The sequence below is a fragment of the Leptidea sinapis genome, chromosome 4, assembly GCF_905404315.1.
Source record: "Leptidea sinapis chromosome 4, ilLepSina1.1, whole genome shotgun sequence".
NCBI classification, from domain to species: domain Eukaryota; kingdom Metazoa; phylum Arthropoda; class Insecta; order Lepidoptera; family Pieridae; genus Leptidea; species Leptidea sinapis.
In genome coordinates, this window is record NC_066268.1 from 2,816,531 (window position 1) to 2,842,184 (window position 25,654).

Below are 25,654 nucleotides of genomic sequence, written 5' to 3' on the forward strand. Positions count from 1 at the left end.
TTTAAGTCATTTACTCAAAATTAAACTTATATATTTTAGATATGCAGGGAATTGTTATTGTAGATTATTGAGATACACTAGCATCTTCTCGTACCTACGCAGGTTAATGTCGAATCAAGTGTTCAATATGCTCAATTCACATACACCAAAACAATTACCCAGAAAATGAAAACTTGTTTTGAAAACATAAAAATATTCGTTAAAAAAACATACCAAATCATAAAGAAAAACATAACATCCTATCGATCCCGCAAGGATAAAATCAATTCATTACCATATCCCCGCTACTTCATATGCGTGGACTTAAGTCTATCTCGAAATGTTAATGTAAGATAAAACGGAGATTCGTTTCTCGCTGAGTATGGCAATTGTTTGAAAATACGAAAAAAAGCTTTTATAATTCTACTAGGTACAGAAATACTTACCAATACGTACACACACACACCATTGTTAGTCACCTTAAAATATGTTGCACAACTATGAAGAGACTGACCCCTATGATACGAGTCACAGGCTATCCTAGTTTGAAGGTCGAGGGTGATTCGCAATGATAAGCAAAATTGTATTTCCTTTTAGCAGATAAAGATTTATATATAATAATAAATATTTATAAGTTATTCTAACTAATTAAATAGGTAATTAAATTAGTTTAAGTTACGTTTTATTCAATTTTAAAAGTAGAAGTCGCTTCTGTAGCTTAGACCTCTTCCAAATCTTTCCAATTATCTTGGTCTGCCTTTTCTACGTCCCCCTTGCGGCCCTCTCCAACGTTATGTTCCGTTAATGGTCTTGTCGACGTGCCACATGTCCCTTCGCCATGCCCATTCGCACTTCAAGGAATGGACCAGTCACCAGGGCATTCGATGCTATCTTGTACTTCCAAAATGTGGTCGACGTCCCTATTTTCCGAATTTTATGTATAACTTTGTATTATTTTTAATTAACGCGAGAAAAACAACAAAAAACAATCAATCATCTACACCAATGTAGAAGTGGCGTTCAGGTAATGAGATGAGATGCTCTTGGGCGTCACGGGCTATCTTAAAATCGGCAGGCTGTATTAGTTGTCACGCCAGCATTAGTGAGGTCATCCGATGACATTTGCCGCTCTAAATATACCAGCTGTTGTAGAGCCAGATGGTATTACCCGTCGCGATGGCAAGCGTCCTAATGGAATGACGCTGGTGGCTTGGGCACGGGGAAGGGCGCTGGTGTGGGACGCGACTTCCGTTGACACTCTGGCTCCTTCTCATGTCCAAGTTACGTCAGTTGGTGCTGGGGCTGCTTCTACTGCCGAAGACAAACACCTTCGCAAATATGTCGGTCTCAATGACTCAAGCGTCTTTGTGCCTTTTGGTTTCAAGAAACTTGGCCCGTTTGACCCAGAGACGCGGAGAATGTACAAAGTACTGTGTATCGCCTCAATAGGGCTGCTGGCAACTGAAACACTGGCAGCTATTACGGTCAATCGGATCGGCCTAGCTATCCAACGTGGAAATGCTGCCAGTAATCTTGGTACACTTCTCCGTAATGATAGTTTTAATTTTATGTAATCATAGTATTGTAAACATAGTTATAAGATTTGTTTTGTTTAAATAAATTATGTAACTAACGCGAGGTGTTACACATTTAAATAAAGGATTAAGACGTGTGTTTGCGTAAATGTTACATTTTCATTATTATTTTAGTTAGCCTGATGTTTCGTGATCTTTTTAGAGCACGTCTTCAGGGGGACATCTAATATAAAAACACAGTTACAATAACACGCGTTTTAATCCTTTAAAAATGTTTTACTTATATTTCTAATATGAAAATAGTAAAGGCATAAAAGGCATTTATTTTCTCAAAATTGATTCCCTTAGAATTCTTTTTGATGTCATTTCTAATAACTACTAGATACTACTACCGCTTCGGAAACAAATGGCGCTCTGATTTTCAATAAAAATATTTAATATTGTACAGTCATTTCTATCGCTATAAAATAATCACAATCTAGTCCCAGGCTGTCCGATCATTTAGATATTCAGCAGTGGAGTAATAGGATTTACGACTGAGCCATTTTTTTATAAAACATTTAAATTTATTTATAGAGAATGCCTGAACAGTGGCTGGGACTTTATTATAGAAGTGTATACATTTACTCTTAAAGCTATTATGTATCTTATGAAGCCTACTAGAATTAGTTACAAGCAATCCCTTATTTCTAGTGTTATAAAATATTAATAACCAATAGGTAAGTAGCTCATTAAGGTTTACACGGGACCTATATAATATGGCAACACCAATATTTTAAAATCAGTTTTCCTGTCTGTTACTCTCATCTCCAAAACGATCGATTTTGACGGGACTTACAGAAACAGATAGCCCTTGTGTATTAAAAAAAGCTACTTAATACCTCTTCCATTAAAAAAAAAATAGGGTAACGTGCAAATCAATAAACAAAAACGAATTAAGTGGTCAGATTTTTGGGTCATTCAAGAATCCTGAGCAACAGCTGAACGTCCTGTTTGTCTCGTCCCATATCGTCATAAAAAAAAAATTCCACATAAGTGCACATAAGGTTAACTAAAAACCAATCATTTAGTTCATCACTTTAATGGCATACTTTGTTCCAATTAATATTTTATTGTTATTAGAATAAATAATACCTAACTCACACCTAACATATATATTTACAATATTATAACAGTAGCGATATTTATAACCTAGGTCCTAAAGATTCATTGAGAGCAAAATTTAAAGAAATTAACATCTTTGCTGTTGCTTCTCAAAGAATTATTGTATGTTCATAGGTACATAAGGAAATTTGCTAGAAACTGGCATAACCATAATGTTTACAACAAACAAACTTATAATGCCTACTACTCGGCTAAGTCGAGTTTGTAAGTCTTTTGTGGGGCGATGTATTTTATGCTTTTACAACAAAATCCCAGAAAATATTCAAAACAAATGTATTACGAAATTCAAAAGAATTGTTAAAAAACGTTTGTATGGTTTGGAATTGATAAAAAAGGTTACTATAACATAAATGAACTTTCTTAATGATACTGATGTATAAATATACTGATTGGGAATAGAGCGACGCCCCACAGGCTATTAAATAATAAATTTTATTGTACGATTTTACATTGTAACCATGTTTTTATATTAAAAAAAGAAGCCCGCGCCCGTTCTTCTCAGGTCTGATGCATTCTTTTGGAATGGGTGGTAGTTTTTGACTTTTAATAAGTGATTTTATAGTCTATTTTGAATAATAATATTTGAATATATACAATTATGAACTTAATATTATAATCATTCACTTATGAATAAACTAATGACTTTTTCGGTTAGCTCGTGTTCAGAACGAGTTTGTTTTATGTTATCAGTTGAAAAGTACTCATTTTAATCATCCAAGTCTGTACTAATGTACCTACATAGATGATTAAAATAATTAAAAAGTAACAAAATATAAAATATGTATTGAATATATTTAAAAAAATACTCGCTATGTGTTTCACAAACAATACCGGAGCCAAAATAGTAGTATTAAGTTTTGTCTGTCTGTCTGTATGTATGTCCGGGAAAAACGAAAAACTACTGAACCTATTCATTAAGTCTATTTAATTAAATGTTTCATGAATATTAACAAGATGCTGGGACGACTAATTTATAGGCATAGTATTTTTACTGCTTAGCATTCTCGCGAACGACATCCGGGCGCGACTTTAAAAAGGCTATATATACCATTAGAGAGAAAGTGCAAACTGCCGTGAAGCAGTAATGTGTAAACATTACTGTGTTTCTGTTGGAAGGGCGCCGAAGCTAGTGAAATTACTGGGCAAATGAGACTAACATCTTATGTCTCAAGGTAACGAGCGCAATTGTAGTGCCGCTCAAAATTTTTGGGTTTTTCAAGAATCCTGAGTGGCACCGTATTGTACTATGTGGGGCGTATCAATTACCATCAGCTGAGCGTCCTGCTCGTCTCGTCCCTAATTTTCATCAAAAAAAAAATGAAAAAAAAAACTGAACTGGCTTAGCTTTTGTTTTACCATATTCCATGCTCATCCTAGTTCTGATCATAAGTTAGACCATCTCCACATTACAGATAATGATCTAATTCATAACGCACCACAAAACGATCTCTACCGTAGCGTACCCACCGCGAGACAGCGCCTGTCAGCGTGAGGCTTAAGAGGGGACCCGGATCAAGCGAAATTTGAAAAATAGGTATTTGAAGAAACTATTGCCTCCGCACTGGACCAGAAGCACTATTATCTATGTGTGCGTGAAAAGTCGGTGTTTGTGTGCGTAATGCTAATGTGATACAATTCTTAGGCGGAAAATACATTTACGTATTGAACACCACGAAACGGGACTCATATGTCGGGCTCGGGTTTTAACACCCCCTACCGACTAAAAACCTTTGTGCTGATAGCCCTAAAGGCTTTGACAGCGAAGCCGGGCTGGAGCCTTGATTATAATGTCACTTTTTTATGTTTTTTTATATGAAAATAAGGGACGAGACGAGCAGAACGTTCAGCTGATGGTAGTTGATACGCCCTACCCATAATAATGCAGTGCCACTCAGGATTCTTGAAAAACCCCAAAAATTCTGAGCGGCACTACGATTGCGCTCGTCACCTTGAGACTAGATGTGAAGTCGCATTTACCCAGTAATTTCACTAGCTACAGCGCCCTTGAGACCGAAACAAAGTAATATTTTCAAATAACTGCTTCACTGCAGAAATAGGCACCGTTGTGGTACCCATAATCTAGCCGACTTCCTGTGCAAAGGAGCCTCCCACTGGTAAAAGAAACTGGTAACACTTGCACGTGTATAATTACTTGGCGACAGAATTTTGTGCGGTGTCGATATTAATTATCATGCAATAAACTACAGGCGATATGTTTGGTTTTCCAAGAACTTCCATATAACTTACTTCATGTAAGCAAAAAGTATTTTATCGTGTTCGGATACAAAATAATATGCAAAACAGCACCGGTTCGGTTTGTGATAAGCGAATATATAGATGTTACATAACGTTGATAATATTCCAATCAAATTCTCTTATGCAATGAGTAATTAAACTGTTGTTTAGCCTATTACAAATCACTCTTACTTATTTCAATATTCTTTCATTTTATCCTACTAATATTATAAATGTGAAAGTTTGTATGTCTGGATGTATGTTTGAACTTCTTTAGCGCAAAATGTACTGAATAGATTTTGATGAAACTTTACAATAATATAGCTTACACACCAGAATAACAAATAGGCTATAATTTATAAAACTATAGTGTGAATTATACAAAATATAAAAGAAGTGTGATTGTTACTAATGAATACAACTAGCGCCATCTCTTATCAACTAGCAAGCAAAAGATCAATACAATTTATATGGCAAAACAACGTTTGCCGGGTCAGCTAGTTAATTATAATTACAAAAATTGCTTCAATCTAAAGTTATTGAGTACAGTAGCTGCATCATTCACACACACCGTAAATAAATAAAGGTATTGTGTGAGCATTTTATAAGCGATTATGCCTTTTTGATACCTAATATAACTTGTACACTGTAAAACTGTCTCATAAATAAAACCAAGAGTCACCTTTAATGTATTAATTCCTCTGGATGGCTCATATAAGGCAAAAAAGATATTTATTTACTCAAAATTGATTCCTTTTGAATTATTTTCGATGCCTTTTCTAACGCTACCACCACTTCGGAAACAAATGGCGCTCTGAGAGAGAAGAAGCGGTGCGAGAAACTCTCCCAGCATTCTTTTTTAAAGCTCTTTTAAATAAAATATACAATATTGTACTGTCATTGTTATTGCTATAAATAAACATAATCTAGTCCCAGGCTGTCTGATCACTTAGATATTCAGCTGTGGAGTAGTTGGATTTACGACAGAGCCATTTTTAATAAAAAAAAAATATTTATAGGTAATGCCTGAACAGCGGCTGTGATATTATTATAAAAGTGTATACATTTACATTTAGTTATTATATATATAAGATAGCTCACTGGGAAACCCTGTGCAGAGCCAACCAGTGATTACCGTCTGCTATGTAATTTAATTTAATGTTGATGAATGAGTGCGTTGCTGAAGATAGAGGTTTATATTTCGACGCTATTTTTTGACGTGCTCACAGCTGACTATCTATCTAGCCGTATAAATTATCTAAGTTGTTTATCAAAGGTATTTCTAAAGAAACGTTTATCTAAAATATCTATAAAAGAAAGTTGCAAGGCATCGAACGGTGTCGAAAACACTTTCTACAAAAGAATATGTAAAATATTCGCTAAAAGGAGGTATTATAAAAAATATTAGATGTTGTAAGTGATAATTTTTTGCGGACCGACTTTTACCCATAAAATATACAAGCCCAATATTTGCATATTAGGAAATTGACTTGAGGTTAAAGAGCGACCTCTTTCAAATCTTAACAATTTGTTATTTTTTTTAAAAGTGATAAGTATAACCGTCACTTCTGGGATTAATTACACAAATTAATTTCCTATTATGCAATTATTGGGGTTGAGCAGGTTACCAACTGCAAAGTAGATCCTGTAGATGAAGCCACAACCTGAGTGTTAAACAAGACATATCGAGATTTATGAACTTTACGTCACTCGAACGGTTGGCTCAGTGGAAGAGCGCTCGCACGGAACGTGAGAGATCACGGGTTCAAGCTTTGCTTATCTAAAACTTAGCTGAGTGTAATCAAACGCGAACTTGACTTTTGCATTGGGTTGTCTGAGCTTATGCTCAGCATAATTTCAGCTGTCAAATGTACAGTAATTTGAAATGAAATCAAAGATTATGTTGAGCTTACACTCATCATCATCATCAATCTCATCTAGAGAGTATGGTGAAGTCCGTATTTATAAACACTGCTTTGAGTGCAACATATAACCCAAGAAATCACCAAAATAGCGCATCGTTGAAAAAAATTCTTGACGGTTTATATAAGCTTATATTTTTACAAAAAATAATAACATATCTATAGAATATGAGAAGAAAACTAATTTTTTCATTACATTTATATTTTTTATTCTTTTTCTTCGTCGGATTACTCTTGACAGAGCAGTCGTGGTCACGTTGAACGACGAATGATTATACGCTAGGCCGTTGGCTTATCCCTAGCTGTTGCTTCTTTGGCACATGTGTTAAGGAGAGTGTTGGTTAGGGCTTTGATCTGGTCTGTCCAGCGCACAGGGGAGCTCTTGACCTACTGCCGGTGACCCTTCCCTGAACAACAAGTCTCACGCTCTCCACGTCGCGTGATATGTCCGAAGTATATGAGGATACGCGCTCTGACTATAGGTGAAAGCCTTTCTTTCACCTTGAGTTCTTAAAGTATGGAGACGTTTGTGCGGCGTTGTGTCCAAGATACTCGTAGCATTCATCTCCAAAACTTTCAATGTCAATCCTTTGTCTCTCTCATTCTTTGACTGTCCATGTCTCGGCACCAAATAGTAATACTACTATACCATATAGTAATACTACTCCCATACGGGAAACGCTGGAGATCTCACTAACAGGACTTTAGTTGCTTTGGTGATATTCTTGTCCCGCCATATCGTTATTGGGCTGTCTTTGCTTAAGCGCAGCAGTATAATCTCAGCTGTCAAATGACTATAAATACCAAATCAATAAGAATAATAATAAAACTACGTTAAATAAAATAACTAACTACTTATTACTATTATTTGAGTCACTATTTCTCCATACCATTAGAGATAGAGCAACAGTGACTCATATATTTGCAGTCTAAACTGCTATCAATCATCTTCAAGACACCGTTGGTGCTGCCCCTCATTCTGCGCACCAGGAACCACATCTTTTGCGCATAGTTGCGTAAAAACAATCTACTCGCGCTGTCGCAAACATCCCCGATGCACTACATTAACAAGGCAACCCCAGTAGCACCCTGAAGGCATTGTTATATTGGACGCGGAGGGTGCTGTAGGATCTTTGAGTGTACCTGCCCCACAGACTGCTCGTGTCAAATGATAACGCTAAGCTTGAATTCAGCTAAGTTTTGCGTCAGTTAAGTGTGAGTATGCTCTATAGATCTCACCATTTTTGTAAGGTACTTGTATCCTACGATCTGTAATAGCGTAACATAAATTATTTATCAACACAGATAGACTTACATCGTGTCAAAACACAGATTAACAATTGTAATTTCACAAACAAACACGAATTTCGCGCTTTTCGGTACTTGTATAAAGCGTACTCAAATGAAGCCAATAATGGTGTTACATCCTTCTTGCAAACTCTAGAATTTTAGATTATAATAGAAACCTACAAACACATTACACTTTATAGTTATATAAAAGTTATCAATAACTGTTTAATTTTATTTAGCTTTTATCAATTTCGATAATATTTTTTATTTCTTTTAAAAGTTTGTACATAGTGCTCAACAGTACATCGGTGCAGTTGTGTTTACTTATTAAGTTTACCAAGCCCGCGATAAAGTAAATAAAGATTTTGTGGTGTATTTACATGGATACGTACGCTTGAAACGAGCCGGATATTGAAGGACTTGTGGTACCTATGCAATTTTTTATGACAATAAGGGACGAGACGAATTACGCTCTGCCCATTACAATGCAGAGCCACTCAGGATTCTTGAAAAACTAAATATTCTGAGCGGCACTACAATTACGCTACTTGAGACTTAAGATGCTAAGCCTTATGTGCCCAGTAATTTAATAACCACAATAATACCCGTAATCTAGCCGGTATCCTATGCAAAGGAGCCTCCCACTGGTAAAATAACGGTAATATGAATATATATAGGATCTCATATTGATATAGTATGTTTTATTGAGTAGTTTATAAAAAACTTAGCGATCAAATGAAATATTCTGATTGCTGAACGCTAATAGATCATTTATACGTCTTGTAGTCCATTGAAACGTTACATTAACTTTTTTTTACATTTTACAAAAAAATTACCGTTAACCAAACTTGTAGATAGTCTTTTGAGGAAAATTTTTCTGTATATTTTTTTTACTTTCATTCATTTAAAACGCTGTTACAGCGCTCCAAAGTTGATCGGGTTCGCTATTATTGACCCCACATATGTCCCAAGAATAAAATTGCCTCCTCTAAAAAATGCAATATTCGGTCCTTAAATTGTAACATTTCAATGGACTATAGATAGACTGTGACAGCTGTGAAAGCGCGGCTTGTTCTGTCCCCGATGCACCGAACTTCCGTCGGCGGTATCGTCAGGCCTAGTCTTACCTTTTATTTAGATTTCTATGATCCAATTTTCATCAAACCCAAAACATGGCCAAATAGAAATTCTATTGTTGGGTTTACAATTACCAAACTTGACAACACCTTAAGAAGAAAAGTAGAAGCGAAGAAGCTTGTATCTTAGATCATTTATACGTCTAGACATAGTGTAAAATTTGTGAACATGTCAGAAAATATAGCGATGAACTACTAACCTTTATTTTCGAGTAACATCTCACGAGTGTAAGACGCAACTGTCATGCACACTAAAGCTATAAACCTGACCTGTTGCAAGAAGTTCTATCTCTATCTAAGACGTTTAAATTATCTAAGTTTGTCTGATATCAAGACGAGAAGCAGAGAATACAATTTGCAATCAAAGTGAAAGCTGAAACCCACACACGTGTTTATAACTAACACTCCTGGCCTCTAATAAAACGCAATTGCTTCTTCTACGTTACAAATAGAAAAATTGTCTACACTGATTATGTATATAATCTAATTTATTGGTTAGTAACAATGACGTTCTATATTCATACGTCCTTGGTTAATAAATATATTTTGAAATTGAATCGAATCAAAGAGAAAATAACACAATCCGTCAGTCAAAGAATTTGTAAGCATTTATTTCTTAACTAATTACTGTGCTAATAGGATGTGGGTATTTGTTCGTCATTTTATGTATTTTTATCACTAATTAACAGCCTTTTCGCTACAGCTAATTTCGTTTCTATTTATTTGGAGAAACTTAATTTGTATTGTATATTATAGCATTATCTTAGGGTCCTTACACACAACTTTTGTTTTACGCGCCGTCGACACGCCTAAATTGCAAACTTGAAAAAGGCAGATTATTTGACTACATTAAACGCACGAGAAACGTAGATACTACCGATGCGCATTAGGAACTCTCTTTGCAGAGTAAAACGACTATTCTAATTAAAATTTAAAATCAGTTATTGAACATCAAAAACTGCCAATCATTCGAAATAGTATGCCTCAGACCTGAGAAGAACGGGCGTAGGAAACTCATTGGAAGGAACATATTGGAAGTCCAAGCCAAGGCAACAATTTTGGACATGAAATCTGTTTACGTATATTTGTACGTTTCGTTATTTATAAAAGTATCCAACTTAATAAGTGTAGCTTCGACTGATGCCACCCTAATACTGTTGGCGTGTATAAACACTTTTTATAGCGGGTCTGTATCGTTGTAACATTTTGTCGACAGAGCGCACAAAATTCTTTGTCTGCATATTACAATATTTTTTTAATGAAAATAAGGGACAAAACGAACAGGACGTTCAGCTAATGGTAATTGCTACGCCCTACCCTTTACAACGCAGTGCCGCTCAGGATTCTTCAAAAAACCAAAAATTCTGAGCCGCACTACAATTATTGCGCTCTAACCTCGAGACTTAAGTTGTCAAGTCTCATTTGCCCAGTAAATTCACTAGCTACGGCGCCCTTCAGACCGAAACACATTTTACACATTACTGCATCAACCAGTGGTACCCATAATCTAGCCGGCTTCCTGTGCACAGGACCTTCCCACTCGTAAATTTTATGAACGCATGAGAAGATATTTAAACATCGCGTTCACAGCGCGTTCCAGTTGCGTGAACCGCACGTCACTGACGTCTGAAAAAATCGTGCTGTGCAAGGTCCTTTATATATTTAAACGAGCACTTCTTAGAAATATATATATCTGTTGATGTATATTTAAAATGTCTCGGCAACATAACATGTAACGGAATCGGCTCTAAGAAATTTATCGGTCACACAGGTTTTTTATTATAGTTATGAGTCATACATATGCTGTTTGCTTCGCAGATATGGTAATAAAATAAAATAGACAGTTGAAGTTCATACAGGGAAGTAGTAACTGCAAGAATATAAAAAATAATGCATTTAGTAAAAATAAATCATTCATTATTTTCCTTCTTGTTTCTTAATGACAGTATCTAGAAGTTTATCCTCATATACATGCATTTTAATTACTTGTCTAATTCAATAACAGTCCTGGGTTCCAGCCCTATTGGGTCTGTAGATTTTTGTCTAACCTAATTATAAGTACTTAATAATATTTACAACATAATCGTATTTGTTTTAAATATATTGACAAAGGTAGTGAAAACTGGGGAGAGAAGAGTTTTTAAGGGGGTTGGACGGGTATAAAATTGTACAAAGGAATTAAAGGGATATTGAAAAATAAATGATCCAAATTTTCCCTCATGAAGGCCATAATAATAAATTTTAATTTAAAATAGGATTCATAATCACTAATTGAACGTCAAAAACTACCACCCATTCAAAATAGACTGCCTCAGACCTGAGAAGAACGGATGTAATAAACTCAGCGGGCTTTATTTTAATAAAAAACATTAATAATTAAAGCGCCTGATGGTGTTCGCTTCATTCCCAGTCTGTGGTATTATTAAGAAAGTCGTTGTGAAATGTTATAATAATTTTTCCCACACAAAGGTTTTTTAACAATTCTTTTAAATTTCGCAAAACATTTGTTTTGTACATTTTCTGGGATCATATTGTAAAAACATATAGAACATTATCAAGAATATATTGAGAAGCAACAGTCAAAATGTTTATTTCTATAAATTTTTCTCTTAATGATCCTTTAGGACCTAGGTTTTAAATAGCACGAATAGCCCTCTTCTACAGCACAAAGATAGTATTAATATCGGCTACACTGCCCCATAATAATATACGATTGGACATTATGCTATGAAAATAACTAAAGTACCTATATTTCGCGCCGTATCTATGTCAGTAAACTGTCTAATTTTTTAACCGCATATGCTGCAGAACTAAGCCTATACGCCATGAAATATAGCAGATTCCACTGGTTTTACCACCTCTCCGCTTAATAAAATATTTTCTTCTACTTTTTAACATTTGGCACGGTAAATTTAAAATATTTAGTTTTACGACTATTTAAAAATAAGTTATTGGCGCTTAACCAGTACACGAAGTTAGATAGAGCATTGTTTACTTTGTCATGGCTTCACTTGGCTTCTTTTCACTTTGAATGTGAGTGAAGTGTCATCCGCAAACAATTAAATACTACCTTGTGTTTTTTTTCTACAAGGTTAGGTAAATCATTGATATAAATTAGGAAGAGGATGGGTCCAAGAATAGACCCTTGTGGTACCCCTATACCAAGAGGAATCCTAGGAGATCTCATGCCATTCACATCAACCCTCTGAATCCTGTAATTTAAATATAAGATCAGAAGATCGAGCGCAGATCCACTTATACCATAATGACATAGCTTCCATGACCAGCGTTGAATGTTGAACACAATCAAAAGCCTTAGATAGATCACAGAAGATATCAAGTACATTCTGTTATTCCTTCCAGGCCTCACAAATATTCCTGATGAGTTCAACACCTGCATCCGTAGTTCGCCGCTATGTTTTTTGACGTGCTTACAGCTGTCACGATCGGTCTAGACGTATAAATTATCTAAGCCTGCATGCAACATTTTAGCAAGAAACAAGTCTCATATAACTTTATACAAAGTATACCTATGAATACAGATCGAGTGACAAAAGTCTATTTGAATTGGTACGTAATAAATCACAAAGTAGGTACTTCATTCAGTTTCAGACGACAATTCCAATTTGCATTCGAAAACTAACTTTCTCTTAATAATAAAACCGTGCATGCCGTTGTCGTAGGATTAAATATTTAAAAAAAAATCAATATATACATACATTACATCCTACTTATGTTACCGAGGTACAAACATATTTTTTTGAAAATTTGTCTCTTTGTCGATTTGTCTGTACTCTTGTGCACGCTGATTTCAGAAATGGCTAAATTTATTAAAATAAAATAAGTAATACAAGCTAAAATTTTGATAAATGTGTGTAGTTTGTAATATAATGATTCAATGCATTTATTATTTTAAAAAGGACTGGAATTTTATGGGATTTTAGCAGATGGGTGGCATAATATTATGTAAAAACCGACACTGACTATACGTCAAAACGGACGCGATTAAAATGTTTTTTTTTTATATTGATTTAAAATACCCATATTTTGGTTATAAGGCTCTATAGTGCACTTTAAGACTATATACATAAATTATGTTCCACTGGACAAACGCATATAATAAAACAATAAAGCACATTACAATCATTGCTTGTATTCGTCCCGAAATATAACTGTGACGTCTTTTCGTGAAACGCTACGAAAGAATTTCCTTCCCTTTAAAAAAAATGTGAGCCGTCACGGGACGCCTGGCAGATGTGAAACATCGACATTATTTTGTAAAAGTAATATGCAGAAAAGAACATATTGTGATAGGAACTAAATATATCATAATGATAAAATAAAATATTACGATTTTTTTCCAGATAACGATGACTATTTATTGAATAAACATTTATTTTCATTAAATACAAAAATTTACGAATTTATTTCAAATCGTGACTACTTAATTCGTTTAATCAGTGACTTCGGTAATAGTTACATTCGATGTTGCCTCTGAGGACGGTATTACTGTGACAAGGAGACGAGTCGCCACGACATGCGTCGCCACGCCAGAAATCAGTTTTACGTGCGGCTATAGATGTTTCACATCAAAACTATAATTACAAATTTACTCTGTATTGCAGTAAATCAAGACTTAAACTTTCTAAATCTTCGAATAATCAGCTCATATCATTTCCGATACAGCTCTGGTAAAAAATCAAAAACATGAAGTTTTCATCGTGAATTGAATACGTAGGTACTCTAAATGTAACAATGCAATATCAGTGGGAGTCAAAATTTAACAAACGCCTAACCTAAATTAACATACTTCACATACCAACAATAATTAACTGTACCATTAGGAGAAAAAAGAATACGATATCATTATCAGATCTGCAATCAAGAGTATCTGAATAGATCAATAACGTATTGGTAAACCAGTCGTTACATAAATAATTATATCCGCACTTGTCTTGTTTCACGCTTGTAATAATAATTTCCTGTTATTTGTAATTAGAAATTATATTGCAATACCGATTGTTTGTGCTGATATTATCCTTGTATGGTAAGATATACAATTACGAAGAGCTATATTATTGATAATGTTATGTATGTTATGTTATGTACATACGCACTTAAGTGAATTTGCTTGAAACTGTCATAACCGTAATGTTAACCAGGAGCAGACATCCTTACTAATCTTAATATATATAAATTATGTGACACGTAGTTTGTCCGCGATGGACTCCTATACTAATGAACGGATTTTAATGGGGATTACTTCATGGAGTGCAGTTAAGTCCAACTTGAGAGATAGGATAGTTTTTATTTCGATTTGGGACCCATAATTATTTTTATTTTCAATATTTTTTTTGTATGGACATATTTTCTGTAAGAGAATTTATTTCCGCACGGTTTGACAGTTCTGCTGTGAAACAAATTCATTATAACAACAAGGAGCATATGTTACGAAATAATTCTTGATAATATAATTTATATGAATATTATTGGCTAATTCATAAAAAAAAATATTTTCTACAGAATATATATATATATTATTATCTACAGAACAACATCTGTCGGGTCAGCTAGTAATATTATAAATGTGCATGTAAGTTTGATTGTTACGCTTTCACGCCTAAACCACTTAACTGTTTTTGATGAAATTTATTACTGAGATAAACTAGAGTTTGTGAAAGGACATAGGCTACCTTTAAAGGTATTAATAGCGAAAAATAAATGGAGGGGTTGAAATAGGGGATGGAAGTTTGTATGGAAATTAAAACCATAAACTTTATATTTAGGCACTTGATAAGTATTAATTTATAATCATTTGTTCAAGAATTTTTAAAACTTTGACCTATTAAGGGATGAAATAGGATAGATAATTTCGCAGGGAAATTCTATTAAAGAGACTGTCCACAATGACCAGGGATATCCTCTGTATCATGGAAGCCATCAGAAAAAGCAGTTTGTATGTGTATTATTTACAAAGTGGCCTAAAAAATTAAAATGCTGCCCAAAGCGACTATTACACGCGGACAAAGTCGCAAGCAATAGCTAGGAAACTTATAATGCCTACTACTCGGCTAAGTCGAGTTAGTAAGTCTTTTGTTGGGCGATGTACCTATATGCTTTTACAACAAGATCCCAGCAAATGTTCAAAACAGTTAATGTATTAACAAAATTCAAAATAATTATTAAAAAACGTTTGTGTGGTTAATAAAGTTTACTACTATATTTAACATAAATAACGTTCTTAATGATACTCACGGACTAGTAAAAAAATAAGGACTCCGTGTCACCTTACATAACCGTGTAGCACCAAAACAAGCCGATTAACATGTAAATACATCGATAGGCGCCATTGTGAGAATTGTAATCGCCTTTGACAGATCAGTTTGCGTCTCAAAAAAATATTTTAAAAATGCCGTTGTGCGTTGTGAATAAGTGTAAAAACGATACAATATAAGTATTATGTATATATTATGTATATATATGGCCATATGTGATTAATTAAGTGAGAAAAGCAGATTGATTCCTTACGTCGCATTGAAATGTTTATTACACGTTTTTCACGGATTGGAAACGGAAAACAAAAAGTGTTTGAAAAGACCAATGCTGAATTTTTAAATTTCAAGTTTTTGGCATGTGAAGTTTTTGAAAGAATGGCTTCTTTAGGCGCGTAGCAAGTTTTTCGAGTACCTACGTATTTCAATGTAATAGGCTAAACACATGGTGGGATTTGGTACGGCTGGTTGTTGGTACCATCGGACAGTCCAGTGGACACCTCGCACCTATCGGTATGGTGTCGTACACGGTACGGTCCGGACGGAAATAATAATAAATTTGTGCAATATACCATCGAATATTATCCAGACCGCGTCCGATAGTTCGACTGTACCAAATTCTATCTTGTGTTTAGGCTATTAGGCTTCTTCGCGATAAATAGGCGACAGAATTGGGAAGAGGCGGTGTGGTAGGGGGCAGAGGACGGGAGAGCAGTCAGGGTTGACACATCGAAATTTTAAATCATAATAATTAAATAATTTGTTCAACCTATTTATTAATTATAAATTATTCAAATGTCTAATTTATTTTTAAATATCGTCGTTTTCTGTTGTGTAGGTAGGTTGGTGTTTGAATGGTAAATAATAGATGAATGAATGAATAGAAGAACGATTTTTTAATAAAAAGATATTAAAAAGATGCGCACAGTAGACTAGGGTAGTAGGATGAAGCCCAATGGAAAAGGAAGATAAGATAACAAAAATGAAATGAAAAATAAATTACGGGTGATCTGAGGTTGGGAAGTGGACAAGGGGGGGCGTTTAAGGATAAAAAAAGGGTTGATCTCGATTTCCGGCGAAACAACAAGTCCTATGGAAAAAAGTTCACGAGGAAAGTTATAGGTAATAAAAAGATCTACAATTTTTGTTTTCACACATAACCTCATAATTACTAATCTACTAAGTAAATATTTTTTTTTTCCACAAAATTTGGTGAAAAGTTACCTTTTACTATACCAAATACACAGTGAATTTGGAATTTTTTCGATTTGAAATATTTATTTTTTCATCTTATTTTGACTCAAATATCGAAACAGAACCCTAATTTTCAATCAAAAATTCTCACATATAAATATCAGCTTTTTCATAAAAGTCGGGCCTAGAGAGAGTTGAAAACTAATTTAGACAATGGTTTACTAAGGTAAATCCTAAGAATCAGCTATTATTTAAGTGTTGTACACATTTACCTTCGCAGACAGTTGTACAATTGAAACCAAACCTTGTACCTACATAAATATGTTTTGTTGAGTCAATAAAGACTACAGTAATTTTGTTAAATAATTGCCAAATTTGAAAAATATAAAATATAATATAAATCAAGTGACGCGTTTGTACTAGTATACCTACAAGGTTAATTCAATTTCAATCAAATTAAAATATTTTTTAAGATAATATGTTTGTAAAAAAATCGCTAAAACAAAAACTATTTCTGTTGCAGGTTCTTCAGCGTCAGATGCAGGAGCTTCTAAAATACAATGGACGGATCCGTGGAGGATGGCGTGACGTGTCACAAACAAAGGGTTTCGCCATTCTTGAGACAGGTAAGCTCAGAAGCTCACGTCTTTCTTTAGTGAGAGGTATTCCTTTCACGAAACATCAAGGCAATATGGCATCATTGAAACTTGAATCGACGATTGATTCAATTTATACCTAACGTCACAGAGCTGTGTTCAAGACAAAACAAAACAATAAAAGACAGTCAGCGTTGTAGAAAAGAAGGCAATATTGAATAAATTGTAGGTAGGTCTCAAATCTAAATAGACTAAAAAATCAACAAAAGATAGTAAGCATCGTAAAAAAAAAGAGGATATTTAATAAAATGTAGGTAGGTCCAAATAGAAGAAACAAAATAATAAAACACACTAAGCGTCGTAGATAAGAAGGCGAAATGGATAGATGTTATGGGTATTGTCGCATGGCCATATATTATATTATAAAGGTAAGCAAATGTTGCACAAATTGATCAAAGTTCAAATTGCAATTGACAGATTTGTACCATTGTCAAATAAGATGACTATATCATGTAAGTATGCCAAGGACTTTAAACATTAATGTCGTATTATGTTGATCTTGGAAATACATTTAGCACGAAAAATATATACGAATAGAGAATTATAATCTAACTCATAAACACAACATGTCCTTAATGCAATGTAGATAAGTAATTGTGCGATTGCTAATGCTAAAGTTGTCAATTGTATTTTGCAACTACATAAAAATCTTTTACTTAACATTTATAGTTAGGTATAACCCCATTGGGACATCAATGTTAAATGACGTCACTTATCATTTTGCCCACTTTGACCCAATTGATATCTTTAGGCCACTCAAGAAGGGAAAGATTACTTATTGCTTCTACGTGATAACTTCTTTAGCCGCGTTGGACACTTATTGGTAGGGGAAAATCTTACGGGTTCGCGTCACCGATAAAAATATATATAGTTAGATACTTTTTGGATGGGTCGAATCTTGTGAGTTCGCGTTACCGAAATGTTTATATCAGTATATCTGTAGCTGTACAGCTGACGTATTGTGCAACATTAGTACTGTGTACGTAATATAATAACATAGTAATCTTATGAAATGAAATTGAATGGATTTAGTGAAAAGTTCAATGTGTATATACTGTGCATTGTTGAAATATTGTTTTTGTTTGATTAATGTAATAATTAAAATAAGTTTTGAAAATAAATTGCAATAATAATTAAATTGTTTTTAAACATTATAAAATTTCAAATAATAATTAAAGTTCTAAGGTTTCACTTTTATCGACAGTCTCTACAACAACCAATTTTATCTATCTGTACTGCGGGAATTGTAAATAACAAACCGCAATTTTGGATTAATTTTTAATAAAGAATAGTGATGGCGTGCGGGTAATCATAATGGAGTGGGACCTTGAATTCAGTCCATTTATGTTTGATTAATTTATAGTCGAAGAATTGTCTGTGTGAACTTTAGCATTAGGAAGTGTAATAAGTGAAGCCAATGAAATTAAAAAACATCCAAATTTCAAATGAGAAGATAGGCTAACATTATATTACAACTGGGATCCAATAATCTCTTATTTAAAATCCGAAAGTACACATACCAAAAAAGAGGAGGACATTGTTAATGTTGCCAAAAACCATGTGTCTACAGCAAAAACCACCTCCGAGGCAACAAATGGCGCTATACTTCATAATGACATTAATGATAAATACTCTCTCAACTACTGTCAACCGAAAACGTGCTCTTGCTCTGAAAAGAACACGAAACGTCATCATCATCAGCCGGAAGACGTCCACTGCTGGACAAAGGCCTCCCCCAAATATTTCCACGACGATCGGTCCTGCGCTGCCCTCATCCAATGTATTCCGACGATCTTGACCAAATCGTCGGTCCATCTTGTGGGAGACCTACCGACACTGCGTCTTCCGGTACGTGATCGCCATTTGAGGACTTAGCTGCTCCTGCGGCCATCTGTCCGTCGAACTATGTGCCCTGCCCATTGCCACTTCAGCTTCGCAATCGTTTGGACTATGTCGGTTACTTTGCCTATGGATCACCTCATTTCAGATTCGATCTCGCAGGGAAACTCCGAGCATAGCCCTCTCCATTGCCATCTGATCGACCATGAGCTTTCTCATGTCCATAGTTAGCGACCACGTCTGCGTACCGTAATTCATCACTGGCAACGCACACTGGTTGAAAACCTTCGTCTTCAGACACTGCGGTATTGTGGACGAGAAGATTTTACGAAGCTTCCCGAACGCTGCCCATCCGAGTTGGATTCGACGAGTGACCTCTTTCTCGAAATTGGACCTGCCTAACTGGATTGTTTGTACGAGGTACGTACTCGTCGACAATTTCGAGAGTACAGTTCCCAATCGTTATGGGAGTAGGTGCGACATGGACATTTGACATGATCTTCGTCTTGTCCATGTTCATTTGAAGACCTACTCCTTGGGAAGCTGTGTTGAGGCCATCGAGCATATGGCTTAAGTCTTCCATGGTCTCTGCCGTGATTACAATATCGACTGCGAATTTGAATCGAAGGGGAGTGATGTATTCGCTGTTGATGTTGATGCCCAGTCCGTTCCAGTCCAGAAGCTTAAAGACATATTCCAACGCAGCGGTGAACAGCTTGGGAGATATGACATGGCCTTGTCTTACTCCTCGCTGCAGCCGGATAGGCCTCGAGATCTGATCCTGGAGACGGACGGGGTTTCTATACAAACACTTAAACGCAACACGAAACGTCGGCTTAACAAAAATAATTATAAAAATGCAACTTTTACGCAAAATCTAATGTAAAAACATAGTAATTACTCGCGTTGTAATCCTTTAAAAATGGTTATATTTAAATATATAACATTCCGTCAATGTGTCTTCAAGTTCATCTATCATTGTCTTCCGAAGAGCTATTAATCCTGATTCCTTCATAACAAACCCAAATATCATCCATTCCATTGACGAAATGTTCACTTTCTGTTATTTAAGTTCACGCAGACAATTCCTCGGCTATAAATTAGACAAACAGTCTGAATTCAAGATCCCACACCATCCTGATAGCCCACAAACCATAAATTCATATTTTGTAACTAAACTGCTACTTTTTCAAATAAAATTTATGTCGATCATTTATCACTATTAGATTGTTTTTTTATTCTTATTGCCGCCCACGTCTCTCAATAGCTGCGTTGCAAGCGTAATAAACAATTTAATGCTTATAAGTGACAGTCGTTCCGAAACAAATTAATTATTAAAATTTCATTTATTCACATCTTAAATATCTTTTAAAATAAAATTTATTTTTATTTTTATTTCTATGGTAAAATATGTATTTATGTGTATATATTATATGCGAGATTTGATCCCGCGCCTCTCGGGTCCTGTCCGAGCGCTCTTACCAAATGAGCCAACCGTTCGAGTGACGCATTGATCGTAAATCTCGGTATGTCTTGTTCAACTCACAGGTTGTGGCTCGATTAACATAAATTTTGTTTACAAATTTAATTTGTATAATTAATGTTAGAAGTGAAGGGTATCACTTTAAAATAACAAATTGTTTATGAGAAAGTATGTTTTTTTCTGTAACTTTCATGTGCTCTGTAGTTACTGGCTGTGAGTGGTGTGGTGATGTACATGATCGGCACTGGTGCCAACATCGCGTTCCCTGGCGTTCTCCTGGAGCAGCTCCGGCAACCTGACTCCGTGCTGCGACTGACCCTGGAACACGAGTCATGGATTGGTAAGTCTTTAAAGCCATCGTATCATTTTCTTATGCGCAACTTTAAGTAAGACGAGCTAGTGAGTCTGTCCCCCCTCTGCCCTCGTAATTTTCGTCTGCATAAATTATGATACAAATATTTACGAAAGATGCGGTGCTCAAACCCGCACCTCTCGGGTTCCGTCTGAGCGCTCTTCCCAACTGAGGCAACCGTTCCAAATTTATCCGTTGTATATTTAATCCCAAAAGTAAGGAATATCACTTTAAAAATAACTGTTTAGGTTTGAAAGTGCGACATCTCAAGTCAATTTCCTAATATGCAAATATTGGGGTTAATCAGGTTATAAACTGTAAAGATCTTGTAGATGGAGCCACAAACTGTGAGGTGAAGAAGATATACCAAGATTTACGATCGATGTGTCACTCGGATGGTTGGCTCAGTTAGTAAGAGCGCTCAGACGGAATTCGAAAGGCGTGGGTTCGAGTCCCGCATCGTTCATAAATTTTAATTAATTAAGAAATTATATTTTATGTTTTTATCCCAAAACTAACCTGACCGAATATTCGATTGGATTTTGTTGACATATTTTGTGTTTTAATATTTTACAACGGAACTCTAAATCCAACCCTTAAATCAAGTTATGACCAAAGTTATGTTCACTGTCCCGTCGAAATATAACAGATAGCAAATTGGTTTTCTCAAATCCGTCAAGTGTGAAAAATCTCATGCAATTAGTATTTATAAAGCTGTTAATGTTTATAATATTAAAGTAGTAATATTAAAGTAAAATAAAAATATCTTTATAAGCAATACAACGCCACACATTAATTTTAGCAGTTAAAAAAATCTTAAATACTAAATCAAAGTGGAAAAAGTGAACGGAAGAAGTTATTCTTCTTTGGTCATTGTTCTTTGGCTTAATATAACAAAAATCCTTGACAAAATATACCGCGTGCTATTTTACGCTTGCAATAAACAATATTGTAATAAAGTGTGAAATACAACAAAATATGGAAATATTATTATATCGCATAATTTAGTTAAATAACGATATATATATATATCGGATATATATATGGAGATCGATATATATATATGGAGAATAGAAGACGACTGCATTTCGCAGCTCTACTTTTTAATGTGGTCGCATCTAAGGCTCCCGCATATTTATATAACAAATTGAACTGGTTGAGCAACACGAATACCTTGTACCACACCAGAGCGGCGCTACACGGTCTTCTGTCTTTTAGTCGGCATCACACTGCTGCCTTCTAAGGTAGTTTTTAGTTATAACGCAACTAAGTGCTGGAACAATATACCGCCACCTTTCAAAGCCTCATTATCTGTATATTCCCTCAAATTAAAAATGAAAAAAATTCTATTACATGAATATCAAAATCAGTATTCCAGCATTAGTTGCGTTCAAAGAGACTAGGAGCTTTTTGTTTTGTTTTATCTTATTATTTAATCATTGTTAGGAATTTTTTATTATAATTACTTTTTATGTTTGTTCTTGTTTTTAAGTTTAGTTTAGTTGTTAATTGTTTTTAAGTTTAGTTAAGTAGTTAATTGTTATAAGTAAAAAGTTAATTATTATTATTATAGTTATACTTTAATTCAGGCGAGGTGTCGCCCTTGAAGTTTATGTGTCACGCGGGGTCACAGAAAATCAGCGTTGCAGCACACTTGTGTTGAAACACATGCTGAGTGGCTCCTTTTTAAACACCACACCTTTTTATATTTGTATATATTTTTAAGTTTCTTCTTTTTGTGATTTGTGTGAGTGTTAAAATAAATGTTTTTTCTTTCTTTCTTTCATATAAGTGTCAAACGTACAAACAAAAAAACGAACGAAAACTTTTCTTAAACTATAAATAATCATAAATGGGAATGGGTACTGACTACTGTATAAATAACTATAATATAATATAATTAATTAATAATTAGTAAATTGTTATAAAAATAAAAATACAAAATTATATTTCATGGATATAATGCACATTTAATTATATACTTAATCTTAAATATTTTTCTTATAAGTATTTAAATCTTAAGATTTCCGTAATTAGTGATGGTATATTATTCCTGCAATAATTGGTGGCGTTGTACCGAAAACCTCCCCTGAACACTGCAGAATGTGGCCTAGGTACTGCAAAATATCTGCGAGACAGACCCAGCGGGCCAACCATAAACTGTTATTGCAACTCAATTGACGACCTAAAATGAACTGGTTTGATATTTCATGCCACGACGTCATTAGAGCGATCGAATTTAGGTTGACGTCAAATCAAGTCGGAAATTAAATCGCATACTGTTTTAGTTAGTAGTTCCTCATGGTACATGAGGTAATATTTCAACCTAAACTGGATAGCTTATATGTCTGAGCGATTCAAAAAAAGTTGTTGGTTTCTTAGCGGAAAGTGGATCGTTTTGTTAATAACTTTTAAAAATAGTGAAAACATACATTAAACATACAGAAAAGGAAAATGGAATTGATGAAAAATGAGATAAAATACTGTGTATGTGAAACAAAATACTGAAAATAAATACCGAAAATGAAAATACTAAAGCATGTTCCCAAGAACGAATTAAAAAAAATGTACTCTGTGCTCCTGTCACACATGAATGGAGGTGCGTTCATAACTCATTTTAATTAAGTATTAAGTTTATTTAAACAAAAACACATAAGCAAAACCTTACATTTGTAGTTCAAAGAACATATATTACTATTATTTAATAAGTACTTAAAAGGGCTTAATGGTTTATAATTTGTTGGTATAAAGCGCAGTTATAAAATATATTTATAGTAATATCTACGCAAAAAAAACCGCAAAAATCATATCATTTTAGGTTTCGAAACGCAACGCATATGGTTCGAGTAAGTCTGTCTGACTTATGCAGACAGACTGTACAGCGTCATCTCTTTCTCACACCGCGGACCACAGACAAATTGCTTTCGTTAATTCTTCCTTAAGCGATTCGAACGCCATTCTGTCATAAGCATTTCATGGTACGAATCTTATCGATTCAGTTTGGGTACCTACATTGATCTACGTCGGAATTGAAAAGCTAATTAAAAGTTGTAGGCCTTCTGGACTGAAAATATACTTAGGTCCGGACTAGACTTAAATGACTCTCGTTCTAACACTCAAAGTCCATATTTTAGACGTACCACTAGATACGTCCTTTGAATAGAATATCTACAACATTCAACGATATCAATGATCCATTACATTGACATTTTTCACGACACGTTTAGGTCATATAGAAAAAAAGTTTTAGAAAAAAATCACGACCACGGTAGATAATAGTTCGTATTAGATTGTTAATAACTTATTAACTCTTACTTTTATTTTTGTAATTTCACACTGTAATCATATAATAATTATTATTTACATTGTATGTTTGTGACATACAACACAAAGACAATAATCGTAACTATAATTAGATTGTATTAAAATACGCAATCATTTTTATACTTTTTAGTGCACATTATATCTAATGCTTTGGAATAGTGTTTTTGAAGTCGGTTGTTTTTTTTTAGTTGTGAGTTTTTTGTTCATTACTGAAAAATGTCATTGAATCGAATTACGGAATTAGCACAAATTGCATACGACTCATCACTCAATTGTATACATTATATATTTTGCTTAATGTTTGCTTTTTAAATATTATATTTAAATTATTAGTAAGTCTTAGTAAGTAGGTAGTAGGTATGTACTACTTACGTATATTATTATATAACGGTAAATAGTTTGTATGTACCTATATGATATTTCTAAACAGATTATCCATTTTTTATTTGTAACACTAAAATGTATGTGTTGCTGTTATGCATACATAAATACATATTAATAACCTAGCCCAATTGTGGTACAATAGTTTTTATTTGATCATTCTTTATCTGTGATTATTATATATTGTGCAATTATTAATAGTCATTCATTCATGACACGTGTTATCAAAGAGCACACATTGTTTTATATTTTTTAGGCACATCAGTCACCGCGTGTACAACTGACTACAATACCAAGGATTTATACTTTCAAGGTCACATATTAAAATAAATCTACGCACTGTAAATATCTTATTAATACATTCAAAGTCAAAGTTAAATATTCTTTATTCTATTAGGCTTAAAATAAGCGCTCTTGAATCGTCATATTTCTATTAAATTACTGAATCTACCATAATTTGTTCGGAAAAAGCACGTGAGAATAACATACAAGAAACTCAACGGCCACTCTTTTCAATCAAAACAATTTTACAATTACTGTAATGTCTATACAAAACAAACTAGTATTTAAGGTGCTGCATCTAATATATGAATCGGGTTCAAAGTCAAAGTTCAAAGTTAAATATTCAATATTAATTCATAAAAGAAATCTATACATCTATACATATAAGTTTACTTACTTAATATATACATACTTAAATAAATTCGAGTGTCTGTTTGTAATATTGAATTAGCCGTATTTTACTAAATGTATATGAATATATATACGGTAAATACACCAAAATGACATTTTATACAGTATTTGTCTGTCTGTCTGTCGGTTTGTTCCGGCTAATCTCTGAAATGGCTAGACCTATTTTGACGGGACTTTTATTGGCAGGTAGCTGATGTAA

At 34.2% G+C, this 25,654-nt stretch overlaps 1 protein-coding gene across 1 annotated transcript in view; it reads left to right on the forward strand.

Moving 5' to 3' along the window:
- The window catches only part of LOC126979737 (facilitated trehalose transporter Tret1-like), a 38,195-nt gene that overhangs the window by 2,035 nt on the left and 10,506 nt on the right, over positions 1-25,654 (forward strand). Inside the window, exons 2-3 of the mRNA XM_050829241.1 lie at positions 17,251-17,353; positions 20,910-21,045. Coding sequence (XP_050685198.1) covers positions 17,288-17,353; positions 20,910-21,045 — 202 coding nt within the window. The 5' untranslated portion in view covers positions 17,251-17,287. The remainder of the gene's footprint in view (positions 1-17,250; positions 17,354-20,909; positions 21,046-25,654) is intronic.